Here is a 15604-nt window from a genome sequence, read left to right as displayed (position 1 = left end):
AATTTATTAGGAAAAGAGAGGAAAGGCTTAGAGAGATATATACCAATCCTTGAATTCCAAACAAGTACATTTTTTGGAACAAAAAAGTTCGTACAAGTAACATATAATAGTCAAAATTCTAAGTTAATTAACCCTTACCGGCCATTAAAGATCAAATACGCAACCTCAAAAGCTTCGTATCCATCATAAATTTCAACAATTTTAATATGCGCTTCGCATCCATGGTAATGTGGACTTATATGTCCTGGCCGGTAGCATGGTTAATAAAGGAGAGGAATATTAAGAAAATTTTAAGGAATCCAATCAAACTATGGATGTTAATGCAGACAAGAGTTCTAAAGCAAAATCCATAGAACCTTATGAATTAGAGCTTCTGAACTAGACAAAGAGAAAAACAGTGAAAAACCTATGTTAGAAAGTCAAGAAAAGTTATTTGAAATGTTAGCTGATTTTAAGATAAGTAGTAACTCTGCTAGTAAATCAGCTAGTGAAACTGAATCTGATTCTAAACAAGTAGTGTAAGAAAAGTTTATTCCTAGGTGTTATAATTGTAACAAGTTAGGTACATAACTAAAATCTATTCTAGTAGGACTAAGTTTAATGGGACAACATGACAAAATTTCATGCCGGCTGGGCCGTCGCCTGGTTAAACAAGGCCCCCCCCCCCCGTTGTTTTCGCCAGGGAACCAGGGTGAACTGCGAAAAGTCAGCTACTGGAACAAATCTGAAAGCACATCCCAACTCAACATCACCAGAGTTAAAGATTGGTTCTATCAACATAAGAAGCATGAATGGCAAAGAAATGGGTTTAGCTGAGGAATTAGATAAGTTCCAGCTTGACGTAATAGGGGTGACTGAAACAAAAAAAGACAAAAACTGGTGAGATCTTTCTGAGCAATAAATACAAAATGTTATATTCAGGCAATGACAATCAAGGAAAAGGAGGAGTTCCATAGTATTCAACACTAAATACGACGCTAACCTTCTTAAATGCCAGGCAGTCTCAAGTAGAGTGATGTGGGCAAATATCAGAATGGGGAACTGGACAATAAGACTTATTTGTCCCTGTAGTCCCACAGAAGGTTCTACCAAGATAGAAGTAGAAGAATTTTTTGAGGCTTTAGAGAAAGCATATGATAAAATGAAAAAGGAAAATTTGGTCCTTGTTGGGGATCTAAATAGCAGAGTAAGAAATGATTGTCAGACATACAAAAATATTTTGAAAAAAATTAGAGAGAAAGGACCAAAGCTAATAATAATGGCAAAAAAGCTGTTAGATATCTGCTTAGGACATGGACTGGCTATTACTAACACCATGTTCCAACATAAAAATGTGTACAAATTCACATGGAGAGATGAGGCAAAGAATAAGAAAAGTCTCACTGACTATGTTTTTGTTGATAGCGATGTTTTCTCCCTGGTGCAGGACACCAGAGTGTACAGAGGATTTGAAATTGGAAGTGATCATTAGTCTTGAGCAGAATAAAATTGAATTACATATTGAAAAGAATTGTGTATTTTAGTCTACTTTGTGTAGACTAAAATACACAAAGTTATTGGAGAAAAAATGAAAGAGTTTGAGAACAGGAACCAAACCTTGGAGATTCAATGGCAAGCCTTGAAGAAAACTCTGATTGATTCAATCAGAGAGGCATGTGGTGAGGTTGTCTGCAAGGATAGAAAAATCAAAACTCCATGGTGGACATAGGTAGTTAAAGAGGCAGTGAAGGAAAAGAAGAAAGCATATCAAAAGCTCCTAGCAAATAAGTCAGGTTTTGCTCTTAGAGAATACAGAGACAAATGTAAGAAAGCTAAACGCTACGTAAAACTAGCTAAATGTTCTTGCCAAAGTCCTCATGGGAGGACTTTGGCAAGAACATAGAAAATAAATATCAAGAAGGTGGAAAAATATTCTAGAGGTTGTTAAAGAAGCTAAGAAATGGAGGGAAGAGTGCTGTAAAGGGAGTTAGAGATGATAAAGGTGACATGAAAATTGGAGAAAACAATATCCTTGGAGTATGGAGTAATTACTTCAAAAAATTGCTAAATGAAACAAGCAGTGATAGCACAGTGGTAAAAAAAAACACTCAACAGGCACACAGTCAGGAATACATATCCATACTTGAAGTAGAAAAAGCAATCAAAGGCTTGAAATGTGGAAAGGCAGCAGGAGTAGATGATATTCAACCAGAAATGCTGAAGTATGGTGGTATAAGAGTTACAGTGGCTGCACTGCATAATTCAGAAAGCCTTGACAGAGGGACGAATTCCCGATGATTGGAGTAGAGCTCTCATACTACCCATATATAAAAAGGGATATAAAACTAAATGCGAGAATTACAGAGGTATTTCCCTACTGAGTGTTCCTGGCAAGATCTATGCAAGTATACTTGAGAAACGGTTGAGAAGAATTATGGAAGAAAAGACTGGTGAAGAACAAGCTGGATTCAGGCCAATTAGAGGCTGTCAGGATCAGATCTTCACTTTACGACAGTTGAGAAATCATGGGAATATAACAAAGGCATATGAGAAGGTGCCAAGAGAGAAGCTATTCAATACACTACAGTTATATGGTGTCAATGGGGCATTTTATCAAGCAATACTTAGTCTTTATTTGAGTTGTAAGTCAGCAGTTAGTATTGAAGGAAGTACAGGAAGATGGTTTAATGTTAAATCTGGTGTCAGACAAGGATGTACATTATCCCTTCTGTTATTCATTATCTATATGGATCACATTATGAAGGAAAGTGGTATTAAACATGATATCAAAATTGGAGATGTTAATGTCAGCGCTTTGCTTTATGCGGATGATGTTATACTTCTAAATAAATCTGCTACAAGTTTGCAAGCTTCCCTGTCTAAATTGAATAATTGTTGTAATAGATATGGTATGAAGTTCAACAATAAAAAGATAATGAAAATATGCAGAATCATTGAAAATGTCAACTGCATTGTGAACAGAGATCCTGTGGAACAATTAATACATTTCAGCTACTGATGCACGATTTTTAGTGAAGATGGTAAATTAAATGTGGAAATAGACAACAGAATCAACAAAGCTGGTATGCTAGTAAGTCAATTGAATAAATTCATATTGAATAAGAGAGAAATTAGTCAGAACACTAAATTAGCTGTAAACGAGTCAGTGTTCAAGCCAGTTTTAACTTATGGATCTGAGAGCTATGTCAGAAGTAAAACATTTCGCCAAAGACAAGAAACCGCAGATATGAGAGTCCTGAGAAACATTAGAGGCATGAACAGATGGCATCAATGGCAATATCATATTAAAAATGAGGATTATAGGAAATATCTTGACATTGTCAGCATCCAGGAATGCATTAGCAGAGCTAATCTCAGGTGGTGTAGTCACTTAAACAGAATGGGCGAGGAAAGATTAGCCAAACAAGTGTTCTTTGCCAGGTCAGCAAGAAAACGACCCAGAAGAAGACCAAGATATAGGTGGATTGCTACGGTACAAAGTGCCTTAGATGATAGAAATATAAAATCTGATAATGTTGGAGTCTTGACAAGTGACAGACTGATTTGAAGGAAAATTGTAGATAGGAAGTTAGTAATGATGTAAATTTCTTATGTAGTACTATCATATCCTGTACATGGCTGGAATGAAGTTTAATCCTAGTGGGAATAATTCTAAGGATAAGATAAATTCAAATATTGGAATGAAATATGATTGAAATATATTGTAATGAAAACAAACTTAACTGCAGATATTTCCCTCAAAGTAATAAGTTAGTTTGTAATTCAAATAATCAAACTGATATTGCTGTTATGTCACTTATCAGTAATGATAAACTTTTCAGTGTTTTATTGAAAATATACCTTGGTAAAATTTTATTATATACAAAAGCACATATTTCTCTTATTTCTTGGTCACCCTAATAAAATTAAAGACTTGATTCCTAATGATATTATAAAATTGAAATATCCAATTATTAAGTTAACAGGTATTTTTGAAACTGAAATTTCTACTTCTGAAAAGACATATTTTTTCACATTCCATGTTTTCCTCTGAATGTTTCTCATGAATTAATTATACTTCCCGAGGCTTCTAATCCAAATATACAGGTTATTCTTGCACAGCATTATTTCTCTTTGTGGATTACAATATAGTCTTAATAAGCAGTCTATTCATTAATGCAAGATTTAAATGTATGCTCTGAAGTTTCTGAAGCTAGTCAAGGTGAATTTCTTGAAATTGAGCAATAAACATAGATGAAAAGGAAAATTTAAAGAGAATAAAAGAAATTCTAGTATGAAATGTAATAAAGTTGGCAACTACTTTATTATAAAAAGAAGCTAATTAACACGTTCTTTGCATCTGCATTTCAGTTATTTCCTAATGTTTTCACTCAAGAAATTGTGTCTGTCTTATACTAATGTAGTTGAGCATTTTGTACAACTTACTACTACTGTTGCCAAATGTAAATTACTATTAAAAATAAAAATTGGAAGCTAAAATTTTAGAAGTAGTAGCTGATACTTTTAAATTACTTGCTTTATTCAAGTTGAAGTGATACTTGCATATAATTGGCTAATGACATCTTCCAAGTGGTCTTCCGCGCATAATTCACCGGTTTTCACTTAGATTTTCAGATTTATTATACGAGGGTGGTCCGAAAAGTTCTCGGCCTTGACCATAGATGGCAACACTATTGGTAAAAATTTTTTTTCTAAGTTGGTGCATCTGTCATTAACATCCATGTGAAATTGCAAGTCATTCTATCAAGTAGTTTGTTTTATACAGCTTTCTGAAGCAAAAGTGTTGTCTGTGTCCCTTGAAATAGATAAAATTGAGTGTTGTGTGGTTATAAAATTCTTTGTAAAAGAAGGTTTAATGCCAAAATTAATTCCTTTGAAGTTCATAGACACTCTTCTCCTTTGTTTAAGACAATTAAGAAATGGGCTGCCAAGTTTAAACGTGGCCGTGCTAGCCTTGAAGATGATCCACGTGAAGGATGCCCAAAAAGTTTAACAGCACCAGAAATCGTTGATCAAGTGCGAAATATGGTATTGGATGACGGTGAGTCAAAATTTGTGAAATTGCTGAGATTATATGCATTTCAAAAGAACGTGTAGAATATATTTTGCATGACGAATTGCATATGAAAAAGCTTTGCACAAGATAGGTGCCGCACTTGCTCACAGCAGATCAATAACGCACTCGCATGAAAATCTCTGAACAGTGCTTGGAGCAGTTTAACAAGAATAAAACTGAATTTGTGCATCGGTTTATTACTATGGATAAGACTTGGATTTACCATTACACACCAGAATCCAACAACAGTCAAAACACTGGACATAAGCCGGTTGTTCAGTGCCGAAGAAGACAAAGTCAGTTCCATCAGTAGGAAAGGTCATGGCATTGGTGTTTTGGGATGCTAAAGGCATTTTGTTTATTAATTATCTTGAAAAGGGTAAAACAATAACCGGGGAATATTATTCCGATCTTTTAACCAGACTAGATGAAAAAATTCGTGAGAAAAGACCCTGTTTGTAGAAGAAAAAAAATCATCTTTCATCAGGACAATGCGCCCACAAAAGTGTTTTGGGAATGGGAAAATTAAGGGATCTGCACTATGAATTGTTGGAACATCCATCCTATTCCTCAGATTTGGCTCCCTCTGACCTCTATCTCTTCCTAGAACTAAAACTCTTCCTTGCTGGGCAGTGTTTTTCTTCGAATCAAGATGTGATTGCAGCTGTAGAGGAGTATTTTGCAGATCTTACTGAGAACCACTACAGCGACGGGATAATGGCGCTGGTGCATTGTTGGAATAAATTTATTTGTTTTAAGGGAGATTATGTTGAAAAATATAAATAATTTTGAAAGTATGAATTCTTTTTTTCATTGTTAGGTCGAGAACTTTTCAGAACATCCTCGTATGTGGCCATCGTTTAAATATTACTCAGTGTAGATGCTGGGTAAATGATAATTTGTTCAGCACTTGTTACGCTTGAGGCCATGCTTGACTGACAAAATATCTGTCAGTATTGGCAATTCCATCTTGTTTCTTAATTAGTTTTAACTACGTTCATGGAAAACTAAAGATTCGTTCAATTTCCACATTAGAATTTGACAATATTAATAAATTTATTGCACACTGAGCGATTTCTTTAAATGTATTCATTCCAGATGCAACTTTGTATTCTTGTACTTCAGCCCAGAATAACTTGCTGAACTTGAACTAGAACAGGATGCAGAAAAAAGGTACAGCAGGTTCCTTTCATCTTTGTACATCTAACCACAAAATTTGTGCTTTGTAACATTTCTCAGTCACACTCATGAATGACTTCGAAGTGAATTTTTAATTCCAACCACTGGCTGAGAATACTGTCTACTGTAGGTTCAATGGACTTGCTTCATTGCACAGTTGCTGACAATTTTCAGAGGAGCATTATTTTCATTGATAGTTTGATGTAGCTCTTTGTAAGCTGCTTGTCTTGAAGAAGAATATGAAAACCACTTACACGATACGGAAACTGAAAATTCTAATTTTCTTGGGAGAAATTCTGCACAAGTATGAGACATTGCCAGTTGTAATGAATGGCATACACATCTAATTAAAATTAAGGAGGAAATATATGCCTTGAGTTGTTCATAAACGCCATTATTGACACAAACCATAACACTGCCGTTGTCTGTACCAATTGCAATGAAATTTTTAATGTCCAATTTCTTGGTCCAGAGCTCTTTTTTCAGTGCAGCCACAATACCACTAGCATCACACTTTTCTAGAACCACCATGCTCAGAAATGTATGCATAATTTTGTTGAATTTCTTGCTATAATAAACGATAGCCAGTCTAAAATCTTATTCACTGTGATATCATTTGATTCATCTATTAGCAAGCTGAAATTTCCATCTCCAATATCTGCAATTAGTCTTCTTCAAAATGCTGACTTACAATATTATTTACAATTGCAGAGCACTTGGTTCGGCGCATTTTTACCTTTGGCATAATTTGACTGTCTAGGATGATATTTTTGCAAAGATCTACTATTTGATAATTAAACAACAATGAAATAATGTTAAGCTGCCTTCAAAGTTCACTGTCTCATCAGACTTCTTCAAAAGTAGTTCCAAAATTCACCACTAGTGGGTACTATACAATGTCCGAATGTAGGTGTAGTAAAGCGACACGATAATAAATAGCAAATTTTTATTCACTTCCATTATGCATTCACAACCCGTACTGTTCAGTCTGCTGCCCTTCCCATTATGATATAAATTGCATCCTTTGCACGGTGTATTCATTGGCAGAATTCTGTTGGTCGGAACTGATCTTCTGCACATGCTGCGTTATTTTGTCTTTCAGCGCTGGCAAGTTATCAGGATTATGGCAGTAAATCCTGTCTTTCAGAAATCCCCAGAGCCAGAAGTCACAGGGAGTCAGATCAGGTGAACGAGGTGGCTATGCAATGGGCAACGCGCAGGTAATCACTCTGTATGGATCGACCAATGTGTGGAGAGGGGCCCCATCCCATATGAAAATGAACTGAATCCATGCACAGGTCTCCTGTAGCTGTCGCACAACATCATATATCACAATACCTCTCGGCAGTAACTGAGCAGATCACAGGACCTGACTGATGAATGTCATCAAAGATGAATGGCCTAATGATAATCGAAGATGTAATTCTGCACCAGACAGTAACTTTGAATGAATGCAAAGGAATCTGTTGGATTTCGTGCATGTTTTGCGTTGCCCATACCAGGCAATTGTGGGTGTTTACGGCTCTGTTCAGGTGAAAGTGAGCCTCATCCCCCTCACAAAATCAACCACAGCCACTCAGCATCCATCTCCACAAGCAAGGAATGTTAAAGCAAATGTCAGTCAACTTTCAAAGTCCTGCAGGGTGCAACCTTTATGTCAAGATTATCTTGAATGGGTAGAAATATAGAATCTGCCATGGAATGTTTCAGACAGCTGTGCAAGGTACATCCATGTGTCTTGATACATCATATGCACTGCAGGAACCAATGCTGTTATTCATGGCCTGCTCCAACGACAGTAGCAACTTCACTTGTCAACTGAAGTGGTTTGCGACCTCTTCCAAATCTAATTCCCAAATTCTGTTTTCAGATCCTGTTTCTTCAGAACAACTAATAATTCATCACAGAGCACATGGAGATAGTGGACCTTGTCGACATTTGTTCAGACCACAAAATTCTTGGAGTGCAGCAACAGTTTTGCAATTGTTTAGGTACTATAACATACTTGACTCCAGCAAAGTATGTTAGGGTAAGGTTAATGCCATCAATGTGGATGGTATTTTCAACCAGAATGAAGGGGAAAATCTCATGTCCACCTTTTGAAACCATCCTGGCGTGTGCCAGAATTTTGTGATTTGCAAATTTCGTGTATTTGATGTTTAAAACACCCTGGTGTTGAATTTTGGAACTATTTTTATTTTTTTCCTTCGGATATTACTTCTTCATAATGTACAATGTATTCCTGCTAGGTTTTGCAGCATTTGGATCACCGTGATGTCACTCCACAAGGCCTTGAACAGGAATACTTTTAATTTTTATTACCCTGTGTGTGTATATATAGAGAGATAGACTTGTTTTCCATGTAAGCAGAAATTATGCTATGTTTTGAACTATGTATTTTATTATTTAACAGACCTACTGATTCATGTAGATGGTATTTGAAGGATTTTTTGATATAGCAGAGATCAGTTTGATGGACATCCTTTTTTTTTTTTCCCAAATTAAATTGAGGATATACTATACATCAGGGCCCCATGAGAGGGGTGTGCAGCTGCTACATCTTACCTGAGCCCAGGAGCCATAAAAACAGAATGACTAATAGAGAAGGTAAGTGGCTCAAAAGAAACTTTGTACTCCGATAAAATTCCTCTCAGAGGCCCTGGCATACATCGTCTTGTTTTGGTAGTAATTCTAGCAAATACACAGTATTTTAGGAAACTTATTTCATGTCTTAAATAATTTTATATTGACTCAAGTAATTAATTTGTCATTATTTATATTAACTGTTATATTAGTTAATATAAATAATTTTTTTGAGATTATTAGTTAATCTCAAAAAAAGATTCATTTCTTCACATAATGCTTATTTCATTATGATAAGAATTATTCTACATATCATTTAATGAAGCATTTCTGTTACTCTTATGATAATTAATTTATGATACTTTACATATATTGTTTTTCTAGCCTATAATACGATATTTATTGACCTCAGAAAAGAACATGTATTCTGTAATTGACACGTTTAAAGAATTTTCTGACTGTGTTGATATTAAATTTTATTCTTTGAAAGCCATTTTGAAAACTATGAAACAGCACAAAGTCAAAGTAAGTAATTGCTATTTTTAACCTTCCAGTTTTTATATATTTATTTTTTTAAGTCCTTATATGTGTGGTTATTGCTATCAGTTAAATGTTTTTGTTGTTGTTCCACAACAACAAAGATGACCTATATGATTTTCTCAAAAAGATCAACTCCTTCCATCATTCTATTAAATTTATTCTGGAACTTGAAAGAGAAAAACAACTACCGTTTTTAGACATCTTAATCAAAAAACAGATTGATGGTAGTATAAATCTATCGGTGTACAGAAAACGATCAATACAGGTCGCTACCTACATCTCACCACATCTCACATAAACTCAGCATTGTGCACATGTTAAAGAAGAGAGCGATTCGCATCACAACACACAACGAGACCCTTCAAGATGAGTTAACATTAATTTCCAACAATCTGTACTTGAACGGCTATCCAAGAAGACTAGTCAATAAAGTCCTTTTCTCTGAACCACCACAAAAAAGAACAAGAAGATATTCAATATATAAAAACTATTGCAATTCCGTTTGTAAGTGGCATCTCCTACAAGCTTGCCAGCCTCCTCAAACAACACAAAATAAGAGTAACATTTAAACCAATAGAATCTATTCGTAAACTACTAAGATCTCTGAAAGACAACCACCCTTTCTATAAATATGCTGGAGTTTATAATATTCCATGCTCGTGTGACTCTAGTTACATCGGACAGACTTCGAGAAACCTTGAAATCAGGCAAAAAGAGCACATTGGCTATGTCAAAAACGACAGACAGGACATTTCTGGCCTATCGTCTCATTTCTCCACAACTAACCATGTCATCGAGTGGGACAAAAGTTGTTCCCCTTACTTAGAGGAAGATTACTATTCAAGAATTTTCAAAGAAGCAGCCACAGTTGCCCGTTCTACTGTCAACCTTAACAGAAATCAAGGCATAATACTCCACAGAGATATGGAAAACCTTGATCAAATCTTTAAAAACAAAAGAAATGAACTTTAATACAAACTACAGAAAGTTCCTCAGCAACAGCTAGCTAATCTTGTACATGCGATATGTGTTTCACACACATTTGATACTATTTTATTTGTAATTATTCTAGTCAGTTTTTTTACAGTTATTCTTGTCAGTTTTATAGTTACACATAATTGTGAGATTGTTTCAACCTATATGTACGTGCCCTGAAGACACCAACAGTTAAAGTTTGGCGAAACTAGTTGGTTAAGTTAATAAAATTGATCAACACTTGATCTGTAAACCAAAAATGTTATTACTAATTCTCAGGATCAAGAAAATAAACCTTCATTATGAACACTTGTTTTGTTAATCTTTCCTCACTTATTCTGTTTAAGTGACCATTCCACCTGAGATTAGTTCTACGAACACATTCCCGAATGCTAACACTGTCAAGTTCTTTTCTAATATCCTCATTTTTAATGCGATACTGCCATTGATGATATCTGTTCACAACTAATCTTAGTCAGAACTCTTATATCAGAAATTTCCAGTCTTTGATCAAAAGTTTCATTTCTAACCCAACTCTCAGTTCCATAAGTTAAAATTGGTTTGAGCACTGTCTTATATACAGCTAATTTAGTGTTTTGACTGATTTCTCTCTTATTGCATTTAAATTTATTCAGTTAACTTCCCACAATACCAGCTTTGTTGATTCTTTTGTCAATTTCCATATTTAATTTACCATCTTCGTTAAAAATTGCCTAAGTAGCTGAAATGTTTTACTTGTTCTATAGGTTCTACATTCATCATGCAGTTGATATTTTCATTGTCTTTGTCTTGTTATTGCTGACCTTCATACCATATCTATTACAGCAGTTATTCAATTTAGTAAGGGAATTTTGCAGACTTGTAGCAGATTTATTTAGAAGTATGACATCGTCTGCATAAAGCAAAGAGCTGACATTAACATCTAAAATTTTGGTATCAGGTTTAATACCACTTCATAATGTGATCCATATAGATAAAAAAAAATAACTGAGGGGATAATGTACATCCTTGTCGGATATCAGATTTAACATTAAATCATCTTCCTGTACTTAATTCCATTCTAACTGCTGACTTACAACTCAAATAAAGACTGACTATTGATTGATATAATGCCCCACTGACATCATACAGCTGTAACATTTTGAATAGCTTCTCTCTTGGCCTCTTGTCATATGCCTTTTCCAGCTCTATAAAACTTAAATACAGGTCTTTGTTATATTCCCATGATTTCTTAACTATTTGTCATAAAGTGAAAATCTGATCCTGACAGCCTCTATTTGGCCCAAATCCAGCATGTTCTTTACCAAGTTTCCCTTCCACAATCCTTCCCAACCGCTTCGCAAGTATGCTTGCATAAATCTTACCAGGAACACTCAGTAGAGTGGAAATATCTGTAATTCTCACATTCAGTTTTATTTCCCTTATTTTATATGGATAGTATGAGAGCTCTACTCTAGTCATCTGGAATTCGTCCCACTGCCAGACTATCTGAACTATGCAGTGCAGCCACTGTAAGACTTTTATACCATCATACTTGAGCATTTCTGGTCAGAATATTTTGCCACCTTCCTGATATTTATTTTCAATGTTCTTCCCGAAGTCTTCCCATGACTTTTGTTTAGCTAGTTTTACACAGTGTTTAGCTTTCTTACGTTTGTCTCTGTATTCTCTAAGAGCACAAGCAGACTTATTTGAAAGCAACTTTTGATATGCTTACTTTAAATTCCTGTGGCCATCATGGAGTTGTGATTTCTCTATCCTTGAAGACAACCTGTCCACATGCCTCTCTGGCTGAATCAATCAATGTTTTCTTCAGGATTTGCCACTGAATCTCCACGGTCTGGTTCCTGTTCTAAAACTCTTTCATTTTTTCTTGAATAACGTTTGTGTAGTTTAGTCTACAGTTCACATCTGAGAGCTGCTCAACTTTTATTTGCTTTAAAACTTTCTTAGAAGTTCTTCTTTTCAATATGAAATTCAGTTTTATCCTGCTTAAGTCTAAATGGTGATCACTTCCAATTTCAAATCCTCTGTAAACTCTAGTGTTCTGCACCAGAGAGAGAGATTGCATTGTTATCAGCAATAACATAGTCAATAAGACTTTTCTTATTCCTTTCCTCTTCTCTCTATGTCAATTTGTGCACATTTTTATGTTAGAACATGGTGTTAGTAATAACCAGTCCATATCCTAAGCAGAAATCCAACAGGTATTTGCTATTATTATTAGCTTTGCTCTTTTCTCCAAATTTTACCAAAATATTTTTCCATGTCTGACAATCATTTCCTACTCTGATATTTAGATCCCCAACAAAGACCAACTTTTCCTTTTTCATTGTGTTAGTTGCTTTCTCTAAAGCCTCAAAAAATTCCTTCACTTCTACCTTAGTAGAACCTTCTGTGGGACCATAGGTACTAATAAATCTCATTGTCCAGTTCCCCTTTCTGATATTTAGCCACATCACTCTACTTGAAATTGCCTGGCATTCAAGAAGATTAGCCTTGTATTTAGTGTTGAATACTATGGCTACTGTTTTTTTCATTGATTGTCATTGCCTGAATATAACATTTTGTATTTATTACTCAGAAAGATCTCACCAGATTTCCTTTTTTGTTTCAGTCATTCCTATTATGTTGATCTGGTAGTTATCCAATTCCTCAGCTAGCTCTATTTCTTTGCCATTCAGGCTTCTTATATTGATAGTACCAATCTTGAACTCCGAGGATGTTGAGTTGGAGTTGTGTTTCAGGATTTGCTCTGTAGCTGACTTTTCACTGTTTGACCTTGTTCCATGGTGAAAGCAACAAGGGCGTTGTTTGACCAGGCGACACCCTAGCAAGCATGAAATTCTGTCATGTTGTATCATTTTATATTTTGCTTTAAGCCAATAAGAATACAATTTGCTCAGCTAAATCCCAGATTGCCAGTCCATCCCTCATTCGTTCAGAATCTGGTAGATACCAAACACAGTGCACCACAAGTAGGTGAGAGTTGGACGTTATGTCAGGAGGCCTGGTTTATTTTGAATTCTCCAGTTGAGCAAAATAGCACATATGAACATGTCACCAATGTGACAGTCCATTATGACACCTCTCTCAAAGTCACTGAGTTCACATCGCATTGCCATACCACCTGTATTCAACTGTTATGATGAAATACTGCTTCATACTATCTATATACTGGTTTTTGTTATTAACAAACCTGGAATGCTTCATAACTACAAATAACAGGGATGTCTGGACAATTATTTGTAGATAGTGTATTTTTTTTTAATTTGTGAAATATGGCAAAATATCTAGTAATAATTATCTGTCATTTGAGTAACGATTCTAAACATAATTGATGGTTTTTCTTGCTTGATAGTAACTTATTACTGATAGTATTATAGATATGTATACAGTCATACCCCGACTTGCGCGAATCCGGAGTAATGCGGTTTCTTATATGTACCTATTCCCGTTGAACTTCACGCCTCACCACTAGTCGTATCTTTCCGGCGCCAGACACATTTGCCAGTGTCGCACGTGCTGTGAACAAGCACTGGCGTGTTTTGCGCGGTCTCCCTTTATACACGATTTTTATAATCTACAAACCTTGCGATTGTTTAATGTTATGTTCTTGATAAAAATTTTATTACATAAAAAATAATGTCGTCCAAAAGAAGCAAGTCCAATTCTTCTACAGCTAGCAAGAAAAGAAAAAACATTGACTTTGGAAACAAAACTCAACATTATTAGGGATTTTTGAAGGCAGAATGAAAATTTGTGAGATAGCAAAGAAGTTCGATCTACAGGAATCCACAGTAAGAACAATCGTGAAAGAAAGGTTTACAGGTTTTGGAGGACATAGATTCTAACGAGGAATGAATTGTAGCTACAAGGAAATCATTGGCTTGCTATGAAGAAATTTTGCGTGACAAGAAAAAGACATTATGCCATCAGACGAATCTATTAGATTTTATGAAACCATTGACATCGAAAAAACTTTCTTTTTTTATGTATGAAAAATTATAATTATATTTCTTAAAAAATATAGGTGTTTTTGTAAACCTTTGGTCCCAATTAACTAATATTTTCTGTGTTTGTATATATAAATTACATGCAGAATTATACCCCGAGTTACGCAAATTCGACTTACTTGCTTTTTGTTGGTCCCACCTACCGCGTAACTTCGGGGTATGACTGCCTATATAGTCATCTTTTTTTTTTTTTTTTGACTGACTGAAACTGAGAAATAGATAACAAGTTAATTTAATGGAGCACACAACATGTTTCATCAAAAATGACTTCTTCAGGTGTGGTAACACCTGAGAAAGACATGCAGATTTTAAAATTTTAATAAGTTAATTCAGCGATTTTCAACTGGTGTGCCGCAAGAGGTCTTCAGGTGTACCGCGAGATTTGTGAAAACAAATTACCGTATTTGCCTGCATATAAGATGCACTTGTTTCTTTGAAAATAGGTTTGAAAAACAGGATGCGGCTTATACGCCGATACACAGTTTTTTAATACTTTCATTTCTGGAAATTTTCTCTGTTCTGAGTTATGCGATTTCTTTCTTGCTCCTTGCGGTGTGTGAGAGCATTCCAGTGACGTAGAGTTCAGTGGAAGCGCATGCGCTGTCATTAATGATCACAGCTGAGTTCCTGTTCGTTTAAACTTTCCAGTTGTTGTTGTGGTTGTTGTGAACGGTGATAAATCCCTACCATTAAATTTTCTCTAAATTTCTTGGCAAATTATGGCTGAAAAACGTCGGCATTGCTACAATATTGCATACAAGCTACGTATGCTGGAGACAGGGCTGCAGAGAGGCATTTCAGGCCACCCCCAACTGAGAAAATGATAAGAACTTGGCGGAATCAGGAAGAGGATCTAAAAAATGCGTATGAAAAAGGGGGTGCGTCTTATAGGCCAAATTTGGCCTATAAGACGCACCCACAAATTTGGCCTGAATCCAGCTTGTTCTTCACCAAGCTTTTCTTCCACAATTCTTTGCATAGATCTTGCCAGGAACACTCAGTAGGGAAATACCTCTGTAATTCACACATTCAGTTTTATTTCCCTTTTTATACATAGGTACTATGAGAGCTCTACTCCAATTATTGGGAATTCGTCCCTCTGTCCAGGCATTCTGAACTATGCAGTGCAGCCACTGTAAGACTTTTATACCACCACCATACTTCAGCATTTCTGGTCGAATATCATCTACTCCTGCTGCCTTTCCACATTTCAAGCCTTTGATGGCTTTTTCTACTTCAAGAATGGATATGTATT

The 15604-nt window shown here is 35.5% G+C and overlaps 1 protein-coding gene across 2 annotated transcripts in view; it reads left to right on the top strand.

The window, feature by feature from the left end:
• LOC150108899 (nucleolar complex protein 4 homolog B) overlaps positions 1–15604 on the top strand; it is a 226746-nt gene that overhangs the window by 86717 nt on the left and 124425 nt on the right. For both annotated transcript variants that reach the window (XM_090410813.1, XM_090410804.1), the window contains exon 5: positions 9203–9343. In XM_090410813.1, coding sequence (XP_090266939.1) covers positions 9203–9343 — 141 coding nt within the window. The remainder of the gene's footprint in view (positions 1–9202; positions 9344–15604) is intronic.

This window comes from Typopeltis vanoorti, chromosome 2, assembly GCF_054136105.1.
Source record: "Typopeltis vanoorti isolate ZY-2024b chromosome 2, IOZ_Tvanoo_1.0, whole genome shotgun sequence".
Lineage (NCBI taxonomy): Eukaryota > Metazoa > Arthropoda > Arachnida > Uropygi > Thelyphonidae > Typopeltis > Typopeltis vanoorti.
The sequence above is the reverse complement of the archived record's forward strand: the minus strand, read 5'-3'. Positions and strand labels throughout refer to the sequence as shown.